Source organism: Heliangelus exortis, chromosome 1, assembly GCF_036169615.1.
Source record: "Heliangelus exortis chromosome 1, bHelExo1.hap1, whole genome shotgun sequence".
Classification (NCBI taxonomy): Eukaryota; Metazoa; Chordata; class Aves; order Apodiformes; family Trochilidae; genus Heliangelus; species Heliangelus exortis.
Genome location: NC_092422.1, coordinates 86,436,902 through 86,459,789, shown reverse-complemented (window position 1 = coordinate 86,459,789; position 22,888 = coordinate 86,436,902). Strand labels below are relative to the sequence as shown.

At 36.1% G+C, this 22,888-nt stretch overlaps 1 protein-coding gene across 1 annotated transcript in view; it reads left to right on the top strand.

Annotated features, from left to right (window-relative positions):
- Nucleotides 1–22,561, top strand: part of TRAPPC10 (trafficking protein particle complex subunit 10) — a 41,603-nt gene extending 19,042 nt beyond the window's left edge. The window contains exons 9-23 of the mRNA XM_071751757.1: nucleotides 1,782–1,896; nucleotides 2,989–3,065; nucleotides 5,680–5,771; nucleotides 6,820–6,960; nucleotides 8,584–8,696; nucleotides 9,917–10,431; nucleotides 13,700–13,841; nucleotides 14,986–15,144; nucleotides 15,679–15,908; nucleotides 17,062–17,162; nucleotides 17,611–17,737; nucleotides 18,580–18,750; nucleotides 19,951–20,128; nucleotides 20,543–20,737; nucleotides 21,530–22,561. Of these exons, the coding sequence (XP_071607858.1) occupies nucleotides 1,782–1,896; nucleotides 2,989–3,065; nucleotides 5,680–5,771; nucleotides 6,820–6,960; nucleotides 8,584–8,696; nucleotides 9,917–10,431; nucleotides 13,700–13,841; nucleotides 14,986–15,144; nucleotides 15,679–15,908; nucleotides 17,062–17,162; nucleotides 17,611–17,737; nucleotides 18,580–18,750; nucleotides 19,951–20,128; nucleotides 20,543–20,737; nucleotides 21,530–21,768 (2,595 nt within the window). The 3' untranslated portion in view covers nucleotides 21,769–22,561. The remainder of the gene's footprint in view (nucleotides 1–1,781; nucleotides 1,897–2,988; nucleotides 3,066–5,679; nucleotides 5,772–6,819; nucleotides 6,961–8,583; nucleotides 8,697–9,916; nucleotides 10,432–13,699; nucleotides 13,842–14,985; nucleotides 15,145–15,678; nucleotides 15,909–17,061; nucleotides 17,163–17,610; nucleotides 17,738–18,579; nucleotides 18,751–19,950; nucleotides 20,129–20,542; nucleotides 20,738–21,529) is intronic.
- The last annotated feature ends 327 nt before the right edge of the window (nucleotides 22,562–22,888 follow it).

Genomic DNA, 22,888 nt, shown 5'->3' with positions numbered 1-22,888 from the left:
AATAGAGGGTTCTGTGTATTGTCTTGAGCATCCAAGTTTGTATCCACATTTTCCATTGTCAGGTGAGGCCTGGAAGTAACTAGGGGGTGTTCACCTCATTGTTCTGTCCCCTCTTTCCTCACCACTGACTGGGTAACTAAACTCCAGAATGAACTCACACCATGTTGAGTGAGAGAAGGAACATGAATTTCACTTATAGCAGGAGAAGTTTCCCAGATTTGGATATATTTATGAGTATAAACAGAGAATACAGCATTCTGTTTACATAGTTCATTATTTCTTCATAATGCTAGTCTGGAAGTAATTGACTCCAAACTTCACTGAAGGTGTCACCTTTGATAGCTGGTGAAAGAGGCAAATAAGTAATTGCAATTTTTCAGTTACCACCCCTAACCATAAAGTAAAAGTTGTGAAGTGGCCATCTCAGTTTGGTTAAGCCCCTTTCCTAATTATGCAAATGCCTGTTCAAGTTCCACTTGCTCTTTTTCTAAGAAAGAGTTGGTGTCTAAGATGGCTACTGCTTTCCAGTATTGAAAACCAGTTTAGAAAAGATGACAAACTCCAGAATTTACAGAAATGGCATACTGTGATCTTCATGGATGTTTTTGAAGACCAGAGTAAGCTCATCCTTCTCTTTGGATAGCCTGTAGAATGTTTTCCATTCATCATAATCCTAGTTTGATCCTATTTCAGTAGCCTGAGGAATACTCTAGCCTAGGATGTCTTTGTTCTGTTACAAAAGCACAGAAAGACAATTTCACCTTGAGTTACTATTTACAAAAAAGGGGGAAGGAGAGGGCTGAGGTCAGAATAAAGGACACAAATGTTTAAAGTGGTGATAGGTGCATCAGGTAGTTCCCATGTTCCTGACTTGTTTCTGTGGAAGGTGTGTATCTGATTGGAACTGTTCCTCCCATTCATAGCTCTCCTAACACAAAGGGTAAAGGAAAAAAATTGTAGTATAATGAATAGCAGTGAGATGGAACAGACTGAATGGAAGAATTCCAGCAGGTAGTGACGTAATTAGGTGGAATTAAAAAAAAGAAAGATTAATGGCTGTCCCCGTTTCAAGTGGTGGAGTAATATATCAGGCTGAGACCTTTTCTCAGGCTTACCATGGTAGTTGATTGAGTTTATACTAAATGAATTAACCAAATGACAATCAGAACTGAAATTTTTAAGACAGTATCCTCTGATGACTTCTGGGTATCAAGCATACCATCTGCTGTCTAGAAGGGGTTTTATGGTAGTTGTGTGACACTGTTTTAAGACTGTTGGCTATGCTAATAATCTCTTTCAGGGAGATTTTCACCTGAATACAAAGCTTTGGGTTAATGTGCAAGCTTGTCTGCATTTCTTGATCTAAATAGTTTCTAAGAATACAGGCATAATTACTAGAAATTATCTATGGTGATAACTGCCAAGTATCTCAAGCTTTGTGTATATTTGGAAAACCAGAAGGACTTAACTCTGATTAGATGGCATGGATATAGGGATATGTGTGTATGTGCATGTGACCCAGTGTTATGCAAGTCAGTAACTTGCACGTGATTTAGTTCTTAATTATTTCCCACTGTGAGAAACAATACAATTGTTTCATTGCTTTTGAAAGTATCTTACTTTCTTCCCATGAAAAAATTTTAATCCAGATCTTTTACACAATATAACATGACAGCAGTGGAAATGTCTTGTAGAAATGATGTAATAGAATAAAATTTCATTTTAGTGTTTTATATTGATTTTGTAGCCTATTGAATACAAGCATCTTGTTTCTTTTATAGTTAAAATCTCTGGGTTATCTGTGTGGACTTGTGTCAGAGAAGGGACCCAATTCAGAAGACCTTAACAGAACTGTTGATCTGTTGGCAGGGTTAGGAGCAGAGCGCCCTGAAACAGGTATTACCAGGAATGTACACATTCTTTCTAATAACTGACATTGTCTTAAAAATATAGCAAATACATCAGTAATAATAATTTCCAAATGTCCTTACATACATATAAACATTAGTAGAACTCTGCTATCTCCTACGAGTTCTTTTAAGGCAGGTCTAGTACTTTAAATTAACAATGCATCTCCTTAGTGTTGCAAGTGTAAATTTTTCCATTCATACTCCATTTATGAGCATTTTGGTAAACAGTATTGAAAAGTACTGGTCTTGAATAAAGTTTTAAATACTTTCTGAGAAGTATTAAATACAAAGTTATTTGAAAAACGGAGCATCCTTGATCCTAAGCAAATAGCTACAAAGTTATATTATTTGAGTTGAACTGATGTTATTTCAGTGGCTGAACAATCAAAATTTACTCCTTGTGGATTTTACCACTCACAAAAATATTTCTGAAGGGAGAAATCTTCCAGATGTTAAATATCCTAGAACAATTACTATCTTCTGAAGCATTAGCTGACTCTTAATTCAGTTGTGTGGTGCCTGCTTTATTTTAAATGGGTGCTTTTTTCTTTTTGAAATATTGACGCATTTTTGGTCTGGCAAAGACTTAAGTTGAACAAGCTAATTCAGAAAGAAATATCTTGGTCTTGCTAAACATTTTCCTTTTGAAGTACATTGTCTTAAATAGTAAAATGTCTTTAAATTACAATATATTTCTGTCGTGCTGATTTCTAAATCCATCAGTGGGAAGTTGTGAGAATATTACGCTTGGCATGATATAGTATTTAGGTACAACTGTGTGGGTTTCTAGGTTGATTAATTGGAATGAAATACTGCATGGGGAAGTTATTACAGTCCCAGTACTGCTACTTGCCTTCACCTTGCTACCCTGAGCATCCACTCACATGTGGATGTTAAACAACCTATCTTGATCATAATTTGGACCCTGAGGAAGCAATTCATGATTTGTCTCAAACTGTTTAGTGACGTTTCCCACATCAAATTAATTTTAAGTTTTCCTACTTAAGGAAGAAGGGTGGGTGAGTGTTTTAAAATAGGAATATGTTTGTGACACCTCTTGTTCTGCTTTTTTCTAAAGCCAATGCATCACAGAGCCCTTATAAGAAACTTAAAGAGGCCTTATCATCTGTAGAAGCTTTTGAAAAACACTACTTAGTAAGTATGAGTTTTGGTTATTTATGTTAGTTTTCTGTGATTGCTTTATAAACTGAGTAAGGCCAAAACTTTCAGACCTGAAAAGGTAACACTGAGAATGTAAATCTGTGTTTGGATATCAAAGGTTATTGCTTACTCACTGAACACACAACATGGGTGCTTTGTTTTACAACTGGAACTCTGTGCAAGTCCTAAGTTTCAGGTATTTGGGTGAGCATTAATATTTACAGTTTATGAGCTGAAGGTTATTATCTTTATGTATGTATACTTGGTTATTAAAAAGGCCAATGCCACATGTATCATAGTCTGCTATCCTGAATTCAAAATTCAGAGTCTCCCCCAGAAGAATATTGATATGTGAATTCAGCTTCCTTTCCAATGGTTTAGTCTTGTATCTTGCAATGGGTGTTGCGTGCTTTAAGCTAGACTGTTGAATTTTTTATATAAACCATGGGACATCTGTGGGTAACAGGGCTGACACTGGCACAGATTGAAACAGAATTCATACTGTACTTTAATATGAATGTTTATTTTCTCATAGCTCCTTCATTGAGGAGCCATTGTAATCATCTTGCAAGTTTTTTATGAAAGATTGTTAAAAAAGCCAAAATGACCTCTGGCTGTCACAAGATTGTGTTTGGTCTTGGAGGTGTTGTTCGATTTTTTTTTTTTTCCTTGATTAATTTTCATCTGGAATTTCTTTTATTTACAGTACTGCAGTTAAAGTTTTCTGGGGAAAAGTTGGAGGAAAACTGAGCATTTTTTTTTTCATCTGAAAACTAGGCAGTACTTATTTTTATGGTTTTGTTGAAAGAAAAAGTCTGCAAAGATTTTTTTGTCTGAAGATACCAGGTTTCATTTTTTACACTTCATTTCTTTGTAAGACTGGATGGTTAGGTAGTCCAAAACTAGAATCTTTGGAATTATTAGCTGCTCTTGCATACTCAGTTCCAACTTTCACCTGCAGATTTCTGCAAAATTCAACAATTTCTCCCTGAATTTCAAAAAATGAGATCTGCAGAGGTTGCCTGTGAGGGAATTGCCATTCGTATTTGTATTTCTCACTTCACTTTTATGTAATGGAAATTCAGATACCAGATACTCTGTTTAAGATTGTTTTCTATGTAGTTGTCAGATAAATATATACAGTTTATGTATAGCCATATTTTGTCCATGTATTCAGTGGAGAAGAACACAGAATTAGTTAAAATTTTTAGGCGCAGCTAAGATAAATTATTGCCTTTTAAAATGTTAATGAGTCTGGAAAATGCAGCTTTTCAGACAAGTTGAAAGCAGGAAGTGATGAGCTTTTGTTATCAGAAAGGGCTTTGTTCTCTTTCAATGGCTGGTGTCATGCAACAACATCAGACTCTTTTAAGACTGTCAAATCTACAAGCATGTTGGCTTGTACTTTAATTTTGAGCAAAGTAGCTTTTCATTTGTTAGTGTAGCTGGTTTCTAAGACCTCTTTGCTTACAGTGATCTGTTAAGGAGTGATCACTTAGTTTATTGTGGGATAGTGTGAGTTCCATGATAAATATAAAATCCATGATAAATATAAAAAACGGGCATCGGGAGCTCATTTTAGGTAATTTTTTTGTCTTGTGGGAACAGATGCTTTCTAATAGATACTCTGCAAAATATTTAGGCAGTAGGAAGCTCTTAAGCAATTTGTTTTGAAGGATAGAGTAGTTCTTAAAACATTAAGTGAAGGAGTCGGTGTTTCTGTGGAAGGATGCTGACAGGCAAAATAGACTATGATCTTGTAAATATGCTGTGAAATGTCTTTATATATCTGTCTAGAGATTATTATATACTTGAGGAAACAGATTGGTAATGGTATATACTGTGTATTGTAACATAATTTTGTGAGAGACCTCTCTTATTACAAGATAAGGTAGGTGACATGTAGACAGTGTGGCTGCATTGGAAAGTAAGCTTAAAGGGAAGTGAGAAACTTCAATCTGGGACTGCATAGCTTCAGGCAAAAATCCTTTAAACACTTGTAAAAATGCTTCTACCAGTTGTAATTTAGCATTTTGCATTTAACTGTATGGTTACGTATTGCTAAGTTTCATATACTTCGTATTATTTGCAGCTCTAGTGAAAGAATCATGTTCCACATTCTGTACATGGTTGATTTGGTTTTGTAGTATTAGCTATGAGTCTATGGGATGAGCTCTAATATTATTCTAAGTTTGTTATGCTGTGGTATATGCTGGAATGATACACTACATAATCCTGCAATTATAGTCTAATGCAATATAGTCACTGGGAAATAAGTGCTTTAAAAAAAAGATAAAGATCCAAGTGTAAACAAGTTCTTGAAACTGCATCTCATATATTATTTTGGTGGGTTTTAGTGGCCTCGTCTGTTTTTTTTTAATAGTCTTTTCTTCTGCTATTTATAACACAGGTAAGGGATGGTGACCAACTGTAGAAAAAGTGATGATGTGCTACAGATGTTATGTGCTGGGGGCAAGGGGAAATTAATGACTCATTCTGGTCATTTTGTTGTAGTAACTTAGTTACTGGCTGTGAGTTTGTGTGAAATCCCACATAGCTACTAGAATACAAACACAAAGCTTAAAATAATTTCTTTTCTTTTCAACAGGATCTGTCCCATGCCACCATTGAAATGTACACAAATATTGGAAGAATTCGCTCAGCTAAGCTTGTGGGAAAGGACCTGGCAGAGTTTTATATGTAAATAAAAGTTTAAAATGTGTTAAGTGCATTAGCTTGGAAAAGTTCAAATAAAATATTTGAAGGGAATATGTTGTATTTAAAAAGTAATTTAAAATACTATTTTAAAAAATATAAACATACCCTAAGTTTCAGGCTGTGTTTCAGGAAAAAAAGCCCCACAAAACAACAGCAATCTATTTATATCAGTCCCTAATTCCCACTTCATGATTTAGTACTCTTACCTTTAGCTGTCCTGTGTTAGCTTGATCCTTTCTTCTCCAAGAGACAAAAGCACAGTAGGATGTGGGGAACAAAGATAGCTTTGTATTTACTATAGCCTGCTTTGTAATGTAGTTTCTGCCTGGTTTTGGTTTAGAGTTACCTTAACTGCATAAATGTGTGTGTGTATGAACCTTCTGTACTGGTTTTCTATTTCAATTTATTTTTCTTGCTTAGAAAAATCGGGAGTCCTATGTGTTGTGGGGTTTTTTTGTTTTGTTGATTTTGGGTTGGTTTTTTATTTTTTTTTTTTTTTTTTTTTAATTTTTTTATTTCTTCTAAAAACATGTTTGGGCGTGGTTTTCACCTAAAGAAGTCTGATACCATAGGTGTGACAGATTCTCCTAAATTTTCATCCAAGGGGATAATGTTACATTTAAAGACTACTATGCAACTGCTATGTAGTGATATCAAGGCCTTTAAAAGCTGCTTTAGAATTGTTGAATAAGCATATTTTTAGTTAGGTGTCAGAAGCTTGAGATGGTTTTTGTCACCGTTGTGGGATGCAGCTTTACCTCACTTGCTCTGATTTGAGGATAGATCAGTACTTAAAATACTTAATTTACAATTGCAGTTTTGCTTCTTTAAGTGAATTACATCAAGGTAGCCCAATATGTTGATCAATTACCAGCTGAATAAAAACCAGCTGGTAGTTGATTCACTGCATCTTGTTCTGCATTCATACCCAGTATTTCTCTCCCATCACCACTTGCTAAAATTGCATAGAGAGTTTTCATGGCTGCAAAGGTTCTTATATCACTCTGTACTTCTTTCTTTATTTTTAAAGGAAAAAGAAAGGTCCACAGAAGGCAGAAGTCTATCTTCAAGGAGCACTGAAAACTTACCTGGCTGAGGGTTGGGCACTGCTTGTCACACATACAAGAAAACAGCTTGCTGAGTGTCAGAAACACCTTGGCCAAATAGAAAAGTATCCTCTAAAAGCTGGAGCCAGATAAATGAAGACTAAAGAAAATGATACTTTTATTTAATGGTAGAGACAGCCATTAGTTGTTTCTTATTGGTGTTTTTTTGGGAAGGGTTGGGTCAGTTTATTAATTTTTTATTAAACATACGGTTCACTTAAACCCTTTTGCATTTGTCTGCTCCTAACCATTTTAAAATTGTCTAGAGAGTGGGGCAACATGGGCAGTGTGAGGTTTTAATTAGTTCAGCAGATACCATAGAAGCTTTTTATGGTTCTGTTTGTACTTCATCATTATGGAAGATTCTCTGTAGTAGTGTTTTTTCATTTGGTATGATAAAGTGTCTTCCTATAGTAAGGAGCTTAATTTCTGGGCTTTCTTTCTATAACTGCTTCCATCTTTTTCCAGTGTCTAAGCTGGCAAGGACTCCTCTGGTATTTGTAATGGTGACTTTTTCTGAATATTGAGAGGGGCTTGGAAGAAGAAAATTTTGTGGCTTTGTGGTATTTGGATATGTTTTGCTATTATTTGTTTTATTTATGGCTTTGATCTCTGCTCAGAAGGGGGGTGGCTGTTGTTTACTTTCAGGTTGTGTTAAAGCTCGGTCTTGAATGTTTGAATGAAATCTCTCTAAATGCCACATAAATGCTAAGTAATACTTGAGGATTAGGCCTAATCATTCTCTCAATGTTTGAAAGGCTTCAGATTCTTCACTATGGATAATTTGTATTATGTTTTTTGATGTTTTGGAGGAAGGGGTACTGCTTTTGTTAGTGCCATAGTAATAAACTGAATTCCTCTAGGTGTTTGAAACTGGTATGGTCAGCTGAACAGAATGATTTCTGCAGCACAGTTCTTGTGGAAATTGCAAGGAAAGACCTTTTTTGAATATTCCTTCTAGCTTTTCTAACTTTTTAATAAGTTGTTGGGGTTTTGCTTTTTTTTGTTTTTTCCTTCCTGATTTCTGATTTGTAGAGTATTTTGAGATTAGTTCTTTTTTGTTGGTTTCTGTTTGGGTCTTTTTAGAACTAAACTTAGACATTGCAAATGTCTGCCTTCTTTGAGAATTCTTACATCACTTTTAAATGTCCTTAAATTTTGCTGCTTCAGTGCAAAGGCTCTTAAGGAATCTGAGCGAGTAATATTGCAGGCTTAGCAAAATGCTTAAAGGAACATTTGTATTGCCAGAACTCAAAAGTATAAAGAATATCTTATGACTTAGTTGTGGTAAGTGGCACTGCAACAGCTGGCAGGTTCTCAGCTAAATAAATTAGAATATAATCAAATACTCAAGTTATTCAGGCAAAGGTTGGGCAGTGTAATGCAACGCAACTTCCATGCTGCATCTGTCTCTTGTTGAATAATGAATTTTCTGTGTTCACTAATCTTTTTAAATATGGGGAGATTGCAAGGGTTAATAAAGAATCATAGGTCTGCAAAAAATAAACTGCAGTATCCTCAGATGATAACAAATCTTCTGTTCTTTCTTTTTCTCATGGAAGGGTGTGGTGATGATGGAAAGCAGGTTGCACATTAAACGATTAGAAAAGCTACTTGGAAGAGCCTCATTTACAGTCAAATTTCTGAATACTTTAGGTTTCTACCTCATGTTTCCTTAACTTTGTTAGTTATCTTCAAACAAGCAGCCTTTTAGCCGCCGATAATCACCTATCAGAAGATGAACGCAAAAGCTTTTGCCAAGAAATACTGGATTTTGCCAACCAGCAAGCAGAGAATGAAGGTAAGTCTGCTTCTTAAATACTTAAGATGTTCTAATCTGATCTGTCCCTAAAAGGAGATTGGAAGCCTGTGGATGATTGGTTGCATCACCTTGTGTATAACTCCTGAACCAATATAGAATTGTAGAATAATTTGGGTTGCAAGGGACCTCTAAAGGTCATCTAGTCCAACCCCCATGCAGTAAGCAGGGACATCCTGAACTAGATCAGGTTGCTCAGAGCCTTGTCAAGACTCACATTGAATATCTCCAGGGATGAGGCCTCAACTACCTCCCTGGATAACCTCTTCCATTTTTCCACTGCAGCTTCACTTGTCATCTTGAGAACATTTATAAAGCTTATGCAATAATTAAGAGTAGTCAAGGGTAAAAAGGTAATAAACATTTTCATCCTGAACACTGGAAAGTCTTTTTTTATCCTTCACTTACCTGTCTCTCTTCTTTGACAGCTCACAATTTATTTTCCGTTGTTTTTTTTCAATTCTGAGCTTATTTTTTTTGTCTACTTTGCTGATAGACAGATGGCAGCTCTGTGATGGTACTTTTTCGGTCTTGATGTTAGATCTGTTCCCATCCACCTGCAGCTTATTATTTTGACCATCCTACTTCTTTATTTTTCCTGTTACTTCAGTAATACCTTGTTCTCAGATATTAATTATAATTCAGATTCGTCCAGATTACTTCCGGTGGATCTGAAGACTGCTCTTTTTTATGCAGAAGTTTTTCTTGACGAATGTACTGTAAATAAGTTATTTTAGACTTGCTTTATTTAAATTTTGGTCCTGCCTCAGTGCTGAATTTTGGAATCTAGAAAAGAGAATGAAAGACCCTTGTATGGTAAAGCTAATGGATTATCAGTCCTTGCTTGTACTTGCTCTTAATTTATGCACTCTGGGAAAAAAGTCACTTTATCTTACTGTGTTTAGCTTGAGTATTTCATGTAGTAGTGAAGAGTTATCTTCTTAGACACCATCTCTTAGTTTAGTTGTCTTTTATAGCCTCAGTAATAGATGTAACTGTTAGAAAAAAAAAATCTCAGTGTCTTCTCTCACTCGTATGCAAGATAAAACTAAAATATTAAAGTATTGTTTTTTTGGGAGAGGATTCATTGTGGAAAGTTGTCGATCTGTGTTTAATTGAAGGGACTGAATTTTTAACGGAAAAGATTTGCTGATCTCCAGCAGCATTGGAAGAGAATGAAATCCCTGTTTCTGCCTTTCCAGGTCAAAAGGTTACATTGCCTATGCACTCCTTCGCACAGCTGAAGACTCTACATTTTGACCCTCCAAATGCAGTTGTCCACGTGGGCGGAAAGCTGTGTATTGAGTTGACTTTGCTGAGCCAAATGCCCATCCCTGTCCGATTGGATCAGATCGCCATCCATGTTCACTTCAGCATTGAAAAAAATAGCTACAGGAAAACAGCTGAGTGGCTCACTAAGCACAAAACTTCCAACGGTGTTATCAGCTTTCCAAATGAAGTTGCAGGCTTCCCTTTGTCAAAAAACAACCTGCCAGCTCTGGAGCTGTATGAAATGTATGAACGGAGCCCTTCAGATAACTCTTTGAACACAGCAGGGATTATCTGCAAAAATGTGCACATGCTACTACGCCGGCAGGAGAGCAGCAGTTCGCTGGATATTCCATCAGGGCTGACTTTAGAAGATGGGGCTCATGTGTTGAAATGCAACAACTTAATACTGGAGCCAGGGGTCAATAAAATAACATTCAGTACTCAGGTACGTCTTATTGTTGAGTGAACTCATGAAAGAGCTACAAAAAGCACTGGCTGAGGAAGAGCATAGTGCTGGCAAGTATTGCTTACTGTTGTGGCTGGAGTGAGCCCATTCCCCTTGTGGCTTTCTTTTAATTTTTCTCAACCTTAATTTCTCTAGAAAAAAGGCTGTTGTCTTTGTGCCAAAATGTACAGGTATTTGCAGTGATTTGAGTCAGCCTTCCAAAGCTTTTATTTTAAACATCTTGATAATTGCTCTCCAAAATTAAACTGATAAATTCATAGATGACAATCTGTACTGCTCATGAATTATGCCTTTGGTGTTGAGCTAATTGAAAATAATGTATCAAAATTTTGGTGGGAAAGCATTATCCAACCCATAGTAAACAACAGTGTGCTTAACTTTGGTTGATAGCCTGTTACACCGTGGAGGGTGGTATAATGTTTTTTCATTTGCTGGATGTAGTAAACCTACCTGCAAGAAGTATGACAAAGTAAAGCTCAGCTTCAACTATTTGAATGTAGAAGATGTCAGAATTAAAACTGCCCCCTTTATGTACCTTAATCACATAAAGAATGAGAAGACAAGCACATAAGGATTCTCTGCTACAGGAAGACAAATTTTGCATGAGCAAACACCTGTGTAAATAGTGTCATCATTTAAATGCCACCCTCAGAAAACAGATTACAGTTCTTCTCCCATGAAGTGTTGTACATGAAATACCCTCACCTCCTAATTGCACTCTTAAGTCAGGTTAATACTTGGAGTAATACTTTTTTTCCTCCCATTCTTCCCCTAGCAAGCAAAGTACTGCCAGTAATTGATGAAATATTTAAGGATAGTAGTGCTTATTGCCTCTGCTCGTGTTGCATTGCTACTAGATGCATAGTAACTAGTAAAAAGCAGACCCTGAGCACCCATCCTGTTGGTTCGTAGTGGTTTGGGACTTTTTTGCTATTTGGTTTTTGTTTGTTTGTTTGGGTTTTTTTAAGCTGCCACTCATTCTGTGGCATTGTACTTTGCTGTCTGTAGTTTGTGTGTTTTAATGACATGGGGAAAGACATCTAACTCCTTACTTAGTACTAGGAAGTGAAATGCCCAGCATTTTCCAAAGCACGACTTCACATCTCTTTGGAATTCCAGGAGTAGGAGCTTCTGGCCTAAATTACTGTGTTGTTCTGTTCTTTAGGTTTCTTTAAATGCTTTGTCTTCTTCCCTATGTCTGTAACCCTTCATAGGGAATTATTTAGTAGGGTTCAGTGCTACAGACATGAACATCAGTCTAGGGAAAATTCGAGTTAGAAGATGCTGAGAAATTCAAATATTGGAAAGAGTATGGATGCTATGAAGAGGGGAGGTGTTTTGCAGTCACATTTGATGTATATATACCTGTTAGCTTTGCCACTCTTTTTGCACTAATTTTGAAGTAAGAATCAGTGTAGCTGTTTTTGATGACTAAAAATTGATAGCGAGGTAGAGCTGGCCAGGAGTTTTCTTTAGCATTCTTAGCATATTTTAGGTGCTCCACAGCTGAGATTCTGAGATCTTAACTTTCTCCTTTTCTTTAATTTCTATATTGCTGTGGGACTTTGATTAGAGTGAAGCTTTCTATAGGCTTACATACTCAGCCTTTCCATTCCTCCAGTGCTGAGGCAGAAAGCACTAGAGAGATGTGCTTGGTGCATGCACACACACACTGGAACCCATGTGGGTAGCAGGCATCTCGAGGTGGAAGTTGAGTCAAGTCCCTGATGATGGAATGTGAAATCACAATAATATAATTTGAACTACCTCCTGATCTAATTCTTCTAGGTTGCTCATTCTCTCAAAGGATGGGGACAAGTTAATGGGATTTTGAGTTGTCAGAGGTCTTGGTGACTGCAAATGCAGTTTTCTGTGAAATAAATTAACATGAATGTAGAGCTGGGTTTCAGGTGAAGGAGCCTTACTTGAAAAAAAACTGTTAGAGACTGTTCTGAGCTGGCATTTTGATATAATTGGTCAGGAGGCAACCTGAAACCATGGAAGGAGAGTTATGGATGAAAAACTAGATATAGCTGTGCTTTAAAATTGCCTTGTTCTGCATGCTTCTGGTGGCTGTTGGAGATGGACAGCCTTACGCTGTCCTATTTATCCAGCCTTTGTTTCTTGAAAGAGCATTGCACAGGAAGACTCCTCATTGTGAATTCTATATATCTTTATATAATTGTTCAAAGCATGCCTGATCTATCCTTAAAGAGAAAATTAGAATGTGTTATAATTTTGGCAGTGTATTATGAGATAACATGATGAAAGCTTCTCGAGATTTGAGATGGAATATTTACAGATTATTTACTAAAAATTCGTTATAATTACAGTGGTATACTGTTTCACTTCTATTGGATTACCTAGTTGGCCAGAGGATAGAAACTGCTGACAACTTGTTTTCTAAATTTTCTTACAATAATGCTTAATTGCATTACTTTAGCAGAAAGAGGGATGACTGAGCTTCTAATATGCATAGGGAGTTTTATTCTTTTTGTAGATCTGAAACTGATGATTATAATTATTTATCCTGATAACAATCTTCCAGTGTATTTTTTTTAAGCTTTAAAAGAGACTACAAATCAGTATCTAAATTCTGCAAACTGATATTTTTATCTCAAGTGGAGGTTTAAAGTATGTATTTGTTATGAAAGATTTCACTCACTTTTTCTGTTTATAAAGTATTCAAGGGATACATTTTAGTGACTTGAATGTTCAAAATGCATAATAATAACTTTAAGCCAGGATTTGCTTTATAAATAGGTGTGCGAGGTTTGAATGTTAAGATGTTACCGATTTTTTTCCTAATTTTGAACTTTCTTTAGGTTTAATTATGTCAAACATCAATATTTATGTACTACACTATTAATGTTGTAGGATTTTATAAGTGTTAGTAAATGTAACTTTGGTATTTACATTAAAATACAATTATATTTATTATGTGACACTTAGAGGGGGATGATGACCAACCAACAAGCAAGAACTGTATTACTTATTCTGATACTTGGTTCTTGATACTTAATGATGTTTTTTCTTGAATCAGCCAGCACTCTAGAGCTTCTATCTTAATGGGACAAAAGGTGCTCTTTTGTGAAAATCTTGTCACTTACTCAAAGGACAGGTCTTCTGTTTTAATTTACAAATGCAAAGTGTATGATAAAAATGAGCTTGAAAACATGCCGCGCTTTAGCAGAGGCTTTGTTCTATTTTCTCTATCGAAAAATCCATTCAAATCTTTTCTTCAAAGGCCAAAGAACCTGGGACATACACGCTCAGGCAGCTGTGCACTTCAGTGGGAAAAGTACAGTTTGTCCTCCTTCATATTTACCCCATTGTGCAGTATGATGTCTACTCTCAGGAGCCCCAGCTAAAAGTGGAACCAATGACCGGTAGGTCCGGCTGCTGTGCGGAAGCTGTTCTGGTGATTGCTGTTGTACTCTCGTGGGACTCTAGCTCGAACATTCCTCAGGAATTTTTTGCCTTACACTTCAAGTCCAAAATAAACTCCCCCTTATCGAATTCTCCATTAAATATGTTCTGTCAGTGATGGCTTGTTTTCAAAAATAAGTTCCAGTGCTTGGATCTGAAAGGTGCGGTGTCAGTTTTGAACATGGCTTTGAATGTGTAGTGTCACTGAAATATCAGCTGTGATCTGAGCTGCTACACTGATTAGGAGAGGTGAATATTTAAATTTAGTAATTGACTGAGCTCCTTACTGACCAGTTTTGTGATGCTGCAGTCTCTCGTATTTACAAGAAATATTTAAGAACTGGTATTCTGTACTAAAGGTGATAATATAAACATAGTAAAATTTAATACTGAATCCGTCAATTGGTTTCGTGGGCAGCTGGGCATTACTTCATGTAGAGTTTATTAAATTTTATAAATGGAAGTTAATTGTGATTTTGTTTTCAGGCTATTAACTGAGGCAGTTGCGGAGTTTATTCAATATATTGTTTATATTGTGCTATCTATGATTCAAGGATTTTCTACAGTCATTCGAGTTTTAGGGGTTGCAATGTGGGTGAAGGAAAGAGAGACATACTGGGCATTGATCAGATTAGCTACCCCTATGAAACTGATATTCAAATACTTGAGAGTCTGTATGTCTGCTGGCATTCCTGTTACATTGATTATGCATTTATAGCATGTGGGTATGACTGGCATTGTAGGTGCCAAAATATAAAGCTGTCTACAGCTGGCAGAACCTGACAAAAAGCTTAGTCAGTGCTTTGGGATTGTTATATTTTTGTGCATTCCGTGCTGCCAGAGCTGCACAGTAAGTGAGCCAGCTAATCTAAGATATTCAAGAAACAGTGGGTTTTGTCACTCAAGTTGAAACAAATGCCTTCTCCACACCATTGTGTCCGAGCAAGGTTTAGCATGTCATGTAACACCAAAACCCCAGGCTTTTTAGTTACCCTAATGTGTAACAAATTGTCTGGGAACATTGCTGAGGAGCCTTAGCAGTGCATTGTAACCCTCTACTGCTGAGAAGTGGAATTTGTTGACAATTTCTGCTCTTTTCTTCAGATAGCCTCTTGGCTGGCATTCCCCAGAAGGTGAGATTCACGGTGATCACTGGTCACTACTCCATGAAGAGTGGGGATACTTTGCAGCTCAGTAATGCAGATGCCATGCCTATTCTGTACCATCCAGAGAGCAAGGCAGTGATCTATTCCAACACCAGAGGTAAGCAGTGAAGTAAAAATTATTAATCTTAAAAATGTCTGAAAATTTAGTAATCCTGAAGTAAACCTGTGCTTGCAGTATTAAGAATACTGATGCTGTCTTTTTCAGTCGTCATTATTAAGAACAATTCTAGGGACTTGCAGTTGAGTATTTGAGTGCAAGAAAGGCCTTAAACTTTCACCCTCAAAGTATGAACTTTTCAGCAAATACAGTTGGACAACTTTTACTTTCATTGATGAAACTCATTAGGCATGGTGAAACTGCTCATGAGGTGAGCATCTGTCATGATTTCCTAGTGAATCATGGTGATCTTTAGTTAGTATGTGGGCTCTATTTTAACTAGACCATTTTTATTGTGAAGTAGTTGTAAACAGGTTTTCTCATGGCACTCAATGGAAATATGGAGCATTTTCTTTGGCCAGTGTTTCATTTAAACAGATTAGTTTCATTACATAGTTATGGATTAAAACGAAAACCAGGAAGGGATGAATGGGTTCTAATCTACTTCTTTCTCTCCTTTCTACTCAACCGTAGAAAAGATCTCAGAATCATTATTAAGGATTCAGTCTTCTGAGAAGATCACAAGCATCAGTTTGCCAGTGGCTCCTGCATATCATGTGATTGAATTTGAACTGGAAGTCATGTATTTGCCATCAGCTACAGAGTCTGCAGTAGAGAAAGAAAATACTATAAATAAAGAAGTTCCCAGAAAAAACAGAGAGAAGCAGAAACAAGACAACTGCATGGCTACTGTTGACCAAAAAGTAAGATGTAATTTTATGGTTTTATTAATAGATCTGTTTGATCACAGGGCCACAAGCTTCACGAAATAGAAATGCTGCTGATGGGGACACATGCACCTGCTTGCAATGAACTAATTTTTCCTTAAAAAACGTACATGCAAAAATCATAGCAAATGTTATAAATGTAAAGAAAACGTAAGTGTAAGCAGAAATATACATTAACCTTACTGCAGTGCTAGCAGGTCCACTAGCTAGTAATCTGAGTTTTAGTGTTCTAACAATCACAGTTTATATAGGATGAAAGATACAATGTGTCTTTGTAAAAGGTGGCCTGGTGGTCTTTAAATTCTCCCATCTGACTCATAGGAAGGATATTTCTTCCACTTCCAAAGAATCTGGACACTGTATTGAGGTATTTAACACTGCAGTGTTTCAAGATCTCACATTGTTTTGTTGGAGGTAACTTTTCCTCTTAATTTTCACCATGAAGGGTGAGTAAAATTAGTAGTATAGAAAGAAGCTCTTCAGCTGCTAGCAAAATGACTTCGAAACCATTACCTTTCACAGTGTTACTCCTTGTTACATAGCAGCAAACTTGGTCAATACTATCCTTGTGTGTGAAGGGTTGGGTAAAAAGGAATAGCTGTAGTCCAGCATTGCTTGAAATGACATCATGGAACAAATTTTTTTTCAAGCTTACTTCAATTTAAAACAAATGCACATTAAATTTTTTTTAAAATATTTTGAGCCTGTATTTAATATTTAAAGTTCTATAAAGACATTTCAGTAACAGGTCTTACAACCATTTTTGATATTGACCTTTTGCCCAGTTACTGTATTAAGATGCTATTGATATTGTTAATGTCCTTTTCCCTTTTTTCTATTCCCATTCCTTTATTTGTAGTCTTCAGAACCAGCTGTGTCAGTTTCCACAGGAAAGGCTTCTTCAAGATTTCATATCACAGTCACAGGAAAACAAAACCCTAATATTTTGTTAGATTAGTTTTTGACATACTGATTTTTTTTTAATGATTGGTTTTTTTTTTCTTCCCCTTCTGGATGCATTAGATGTAGACACTTACTGAGAAAAGTTTTACTTAGAAAGGAGAAGAAAATGCAAAATCATTATGCCAAAGACCATTATGAATAAGAACTTTTTTCCTTTTTCCTTTAGGTAACCATTGATTGTCCTTGGTCAATCTACTCCACTATTATTGCATTAACATTCTGCTTACCTTTTAATGCCAAGCATTCCTTATTGTCAGCTGGCAAACGGTAATGTACTCCTTCAGTAGTTTACTGTTTCTTTCTTATAAGATATGGAACTAGAGTTTCCTAAGTCATAGCAGCCTTTTTTTTTTTTTTTCAGTTGGGTTTTTGGTATCTTAAACTGCTTCCCATTGGAGCTTATGCATTTACTCTAGTGTTACTTCAAAACAGTAAAGCAAATTTTTAATTTTAACTATTTTGGAAGTAAGACCACAAGATAAACCAAGAGTAACCTATTTCTGTGTAGTTATTTGGTTTTGTTCAATATGAAAGATGATGTTTTACAGCCTTGTTTCTACAGACTTTTAAGTATTAAAGAAAAGACTGAAAGAAACAAATACACTTGCCATTCTGGTTTTGGTTGAGCTGTGCACTTTGAAAACAATTTTATGGACATGTACTTTTTTCAATGTAACTATTGAACTTTTGGTGAACAAACTGTCATGTTTTTCAGGAAATATGTGCAAGTCTGCGTACAGAATTTGTCAGAACTCTGTTTCCAGCTTTCAAACAACAGCCTAAAAAATTTTGCGGAGTGTACGGATTTGCAGCTGGTACCTCTGAACCTTGAATCTCAACAGGTAAAGATTCACATGGTGACTTATGAGCTCATTGGCAGGACAGGTAGATGCAAGATCTTGTTAGTGAAATTATTAGCAGTTCTGGACATAGACTGTAAGCAAGGCTGATAGAACATGTTAGGTTAGACCCTTGTAGTCCTATGAGTAACTGATTCTTGAAGAGGCTTTAGAAGGCATTTACACCCATAGATCTCTGATTAAATTCTAGAACTTGCAAAGATTTAGAAGAGTTTTCAAACCTGTCCATTTGCCTCATGCAAAGCACTGTGAACTTGGTTGAACAACAGCTATACAAATGCAATAACAGTAGATCATTGTTAACATTTAATTTGTTCATCTTATAGCTCCAGTTTGTTATTATGTTTTAAGGAAAAAAACCTATTAGAGACTGTTTGAGACCAGTTAAATACAGCTGTAAAACAGTCCACTAGAAGTTTCACCCTTGTCTGAACATGATATTAAGTTGGTCATTGTTGGTGAATGGTCATCTAAGGTGAACTTAGTCCAGGAAAAGTATATACAAAAATTATTAATATCCTTATTAAATTTGACATTGGATAAAAATTTTTCACGTTTACTTGATTGTGTAGTGTTCCCTTTTGAAACATTGATTCTGACAGTGCAGCCTATCCCTTGTTTTAACTAGATGTGGATTGTTAAAAAAAAGCATCCACTATTAGTTATTTTGGTTGTATATTTTCTCTAATGGTTTCCTTAACATTAAGCAGATAAATTTTTCTTGTAAACTGTATTAATGTCAGAACAGAAAAACATATGTATGTGCATTTCCACCTCTTTCTGGGAGGAAGTCAGGAGCTAATGCTGTAAATGTTCTCTTTCAGGTCATATACAGTAAGCAATCAATATTCTTTGTATGGGAGTTGAAGTGGACAAAAGAGCATCCTCTCTCCTTGCAGTGCCTGTTTTCAGTCAGCTTTCGTCCAGCTACCTCTGAAGAACAGTCTTTTACCCTGAAGCCGTTCACCTATGAATTCCAAGTGGAAAATTTTTTTGTAAGTACTTAAAAATGTATAACGTATGTTAATTAAATAGAGCTTCCTAATATATGGAAAGGGAAAATCAAGAAATATGAAAAACTTCTGTTCATGTAATGAAATTGATACATACTTTAGAATTATTGGAAAGTCACCTTGTTGGACATTAGAAGTGAAGACTGATACAATAGTGTGGAATCATATACTTGCCACTGGAATTGGGGGTAGGAAAGAAAACCATAACACGTGTGCAAGTGTCCTTGATATTGTTTTTGGTTTTTTTCTGGTTTTCCCTTCCTGGGCTTGTGCTGTGGAGACTGTCTTTAGATTACTGAGCTTCTCTTTCTCTGCTGGCTGAAGACTGCACTCTTCAAAGCAAACTGCAGTTTCAAAAAACTCTTTGCTTTTGAAAGCATTTGAGTTGGTTGTTTTTTATTGTTTGGGTTTTTTTTTATTTTTTTAGTACTTGAGATGAGCTCATCTAATAAAATATTTAGGATTTTCTAGGCCATTAGCTTAAATTATTATTCTTTTCCTGTATGGACAAATATTTTATTCCTTTGATCTTGTTTTATTAAATACTTTTTTCTGTGTTCAGTGTTGCTATGTTTCCTACCTGTTTATAGCTACTGGCACTGACCAATATTTTGGATATTTGTTTATTTACCAGCATGTAACTAGCATTTGTTGGCAACTGTATCAGCATCTTTCTGGAGTTTTAAAAGAGAACCAATTGCATTAAACAGTGTGTGGGTTTTGGTAGAAATTTCATATTGTTATGATTAAAAATTGCCACTTTGGTAATTTGAGTGTTGTTATTCTGGAGACTGATGGTAAGAGTGATGAAGTGATTCTCCTGTATTGCTCAGAATCTGAGTGATGTATCTGGAGAATGAGGTGCCAAGAAACTATTAAAAGTTTGTATAAGGTTGGAATCCATTTAGGAGCATTGAAAGGATGAATTAAAACACAGAAGTGGAGGGGGAAATGGCGTGTTCACTGCTGGTACCAAAAATAGAATCAAACGTGGTGTACGTATTTTTTTCAACTGAGCAAGTTAATGCAATGAACATTACCTATAATTGAATTTTCATTGAAAAGATTTAATGGATGTCAAAAGTAAAGTTAATTCTGCACTGTATCAATTGTCCAGTTCAGTTTAAACACAAATCAAACACTCCTTTTTTCTTGGTAACAGCACTGTTTTCTTTCTGACAGACATTGTATCATGTGAAAACCGAAATTTTTCCACCACTGGGGGCAGAGTATTGTAAAACAGGCTCACTCTGCTCTTTAGAGGTGTCAATCACCCGACTTGTTGACCTCTCAGAGGTTGACAGAGATGAAGCATTAACAGAATCAGATGGATATTGCACAACAAAGCTCATGTATGAAGGTAAGAATATTTTTCTTAAGCTTATTGACAAAATTCCTCAGTAGTTCTGTCTTGATAATGACATCTCCCAGACTTCCCATGCCATGTAGTCTTCTATTGTGAGTATGGCTGCTCAATAAAGCATTTTTCATTTTGCTAGACTGAGAACAATATTTTTCTTTGTTAATCTGTTTTCAAGTGGACTATTAATGCTGTTTAGACTAAAAGGATACTTGCTCGAGTTCAAACTATGGTCTTTTATGTGTAGGGCTGTTTCCTTACCTTCCACTCTTCATACATAAAAGCTGGTGGGCTTTTCAATGTTGCTAAAATACTGATTTTAAAAGTGCTCTAACACTATAGTGAGGGTTCTTTTTTTTTTTTTTTTTATTGGAAAAAGATCTTTATTATAGTGTTTGCTCTTCATTCTTGCAGTTGTTGACAACAGTAGTAACTGGGCAGTGTGTGGAAAAAGTTCTGGAGTGATATCTATGCCTGTAGCAGCTCGAGCAACTCACAAAGTCCACATGGAAGTGATGCCGCTGTTTGCTGGATATCTCCCTTTTCCTGATGTCAGATTGTTTAAATACCTCCCTCACCATTCTGCTCACTCCATGCAGCTTGATGCTGGTAAAGCTATCTTAACTGCATAGTTACTTACAAAAATTATTCTGCTTCTCCTCTAAAATCCTGTGTAAAGAGAAAAGCAAAGTGTGTTGAACAAGTACTCTTAGGCATCTTTGTTATTTACCTGCACTCACCGTTCTGATTTAAATCTTATAAACTCTGAGTGGAAACTCAGCTCTAATGGAAACTCTGAGTTCAAGTTGCAGCCTTAATCGGTGAGAAGGAATAATAAATGAATTTTTTCTTATATTCACTTTAAAGATTATATTACAAATTAGTTGACACTTGATTTATAAGCCCGCATATTGCTGCAGTAGTATGTCTGCAAACTGCACATTTACTGTGTGTCCATTAGCTTTGAATTTTTTCCCCAGTTTTTGAAAGGATTAAATACAAATAAAAAGAACTGAAAATCTGTGGTATATAGATCAGGTGAATAGTTTAAAATATCACAGCCACCTAGAGTATCTATACTGTTGAGTAGTCCCAGAGCTGTAGGGAGATTTAACTCATGCAACCACCTTACCACTTGTTACAAGTGTTCCAGGAGCTCCCAGTCTGCACCCTTCTAGTTTTGACAAGTATGAGGCAATGATACTTAATTTTTCTTAGAAAACAGTAGAATTCACTCTGTTACATCTGCTGGTGGCCAAAAGTGTGCACAGGCTGCTGCCTCGGCAGAGATAATCAGTAACTTAACATGTAGTGCATCTGAGCTGTGAAATAATTTTAAAGTTGTTCAGTCACTCCATAGAATGAAACTGTGGGGTTTTTTTGTTTGTTTGTTTTAAACAGATAGCTGGATTGAAAATGATAACCTCTCCGTGGACAAGAATGTGGATGATCAAGCTGACAGCAGCAGCATCAGGAGCAGAGGCAGCTTGCATTCTGCAGCCAGTGGGGAACACAAAGGTTTGCCGATGCCCCGCCTGCAATCCTTCTCATCGGGTCAGGTCTTCAACTGCAGCACGGGTATGCAAATCCTTGTCATTCCCAGCAAGGATGACCATGTCCTGGAAGTCAACATCACGTGACAGCTCGGCATGAAAGCAAGGAAAACAAAACCCCATTAGAAACTGGATATGAAAGCACTTTAAAGGATTATGACCTGATTTAGTCTTCGTTGTAACATTCTAACTCTAAGGAGACCTATGGCACTCGACATGTACCGGCCATGGAAGCACCAGACAATTGTATCAATTTAAATGTACAGTGAAGCTTGTGTCAGCTAGTTTATATTGCCACTGTAGTAATTTTTGTGTAAGCTATTGGGTTTTCTTCCTTCAGTCACATCTTGCATCACAACACAGGGCAAAATAATAAAAAATCCAGATATTTGGACCACGTTTTTATTTCTGCCTGGCAGCTGAGAAATTTGTTTCATGCTTCCTACGTATTTTAGAATTTGGGGTTGGATTATATGGTTATCCAAATCTTGGATTTTTATGTAATAATTTACAGGCTTTTCCACACCTGTGCCAGCAACACAACAGAGCATACAACAGCACATTCACTGGTGGCTTTTTGGTTTTGTTTGTTGCTTTTTGTTGTTTTGTTTTGTTTGATCATCGTTAATTCCTCCATTGCAATTTTATATTTAACTTCCATTGTTTGCATACTTAGATGCATGGAAGAGCTGCTGCTCTCAACAATCTTAACTGAACAAAACTCCTTAATTTTTTTGAGGCTTTCTCCTTCACAGAGTAGACACTGTGATGTCACATATTACATGATTTTTTCGGGGTGGGGGTTGGGTCATCCTCTTGCATAGTTCTTACCAAAGAAAGATACTGATAGAATTTAATAATAAATTATTTGGCTTCTTGAGTTCCCAGGTTAATTTCTTTTATTACCATTTCTAAGTGGCTTGGTTTGCTGCCCCAATTTTTAAATTGAGGCAAAAATTTCAAGATGATATAATACTTGAACAGTCAACCTTTCATCATAAAGGCTTAGTGTAATTATTACTGATTAGAGGCCAGACTTCCACATTCGTGATGGAGGAAAGAGGTTGGTTTGATATAGGAAAGCTTGCAGATGTAGAATAATTGTGAAGCAAAGTTAAAACATGTAACTTAAAGAATTTCACTATTTATATCTGAAATGTAAATACAAAAAAATGTAAAAAAAAAAAAAAAAAAGAAGTGTAATTTT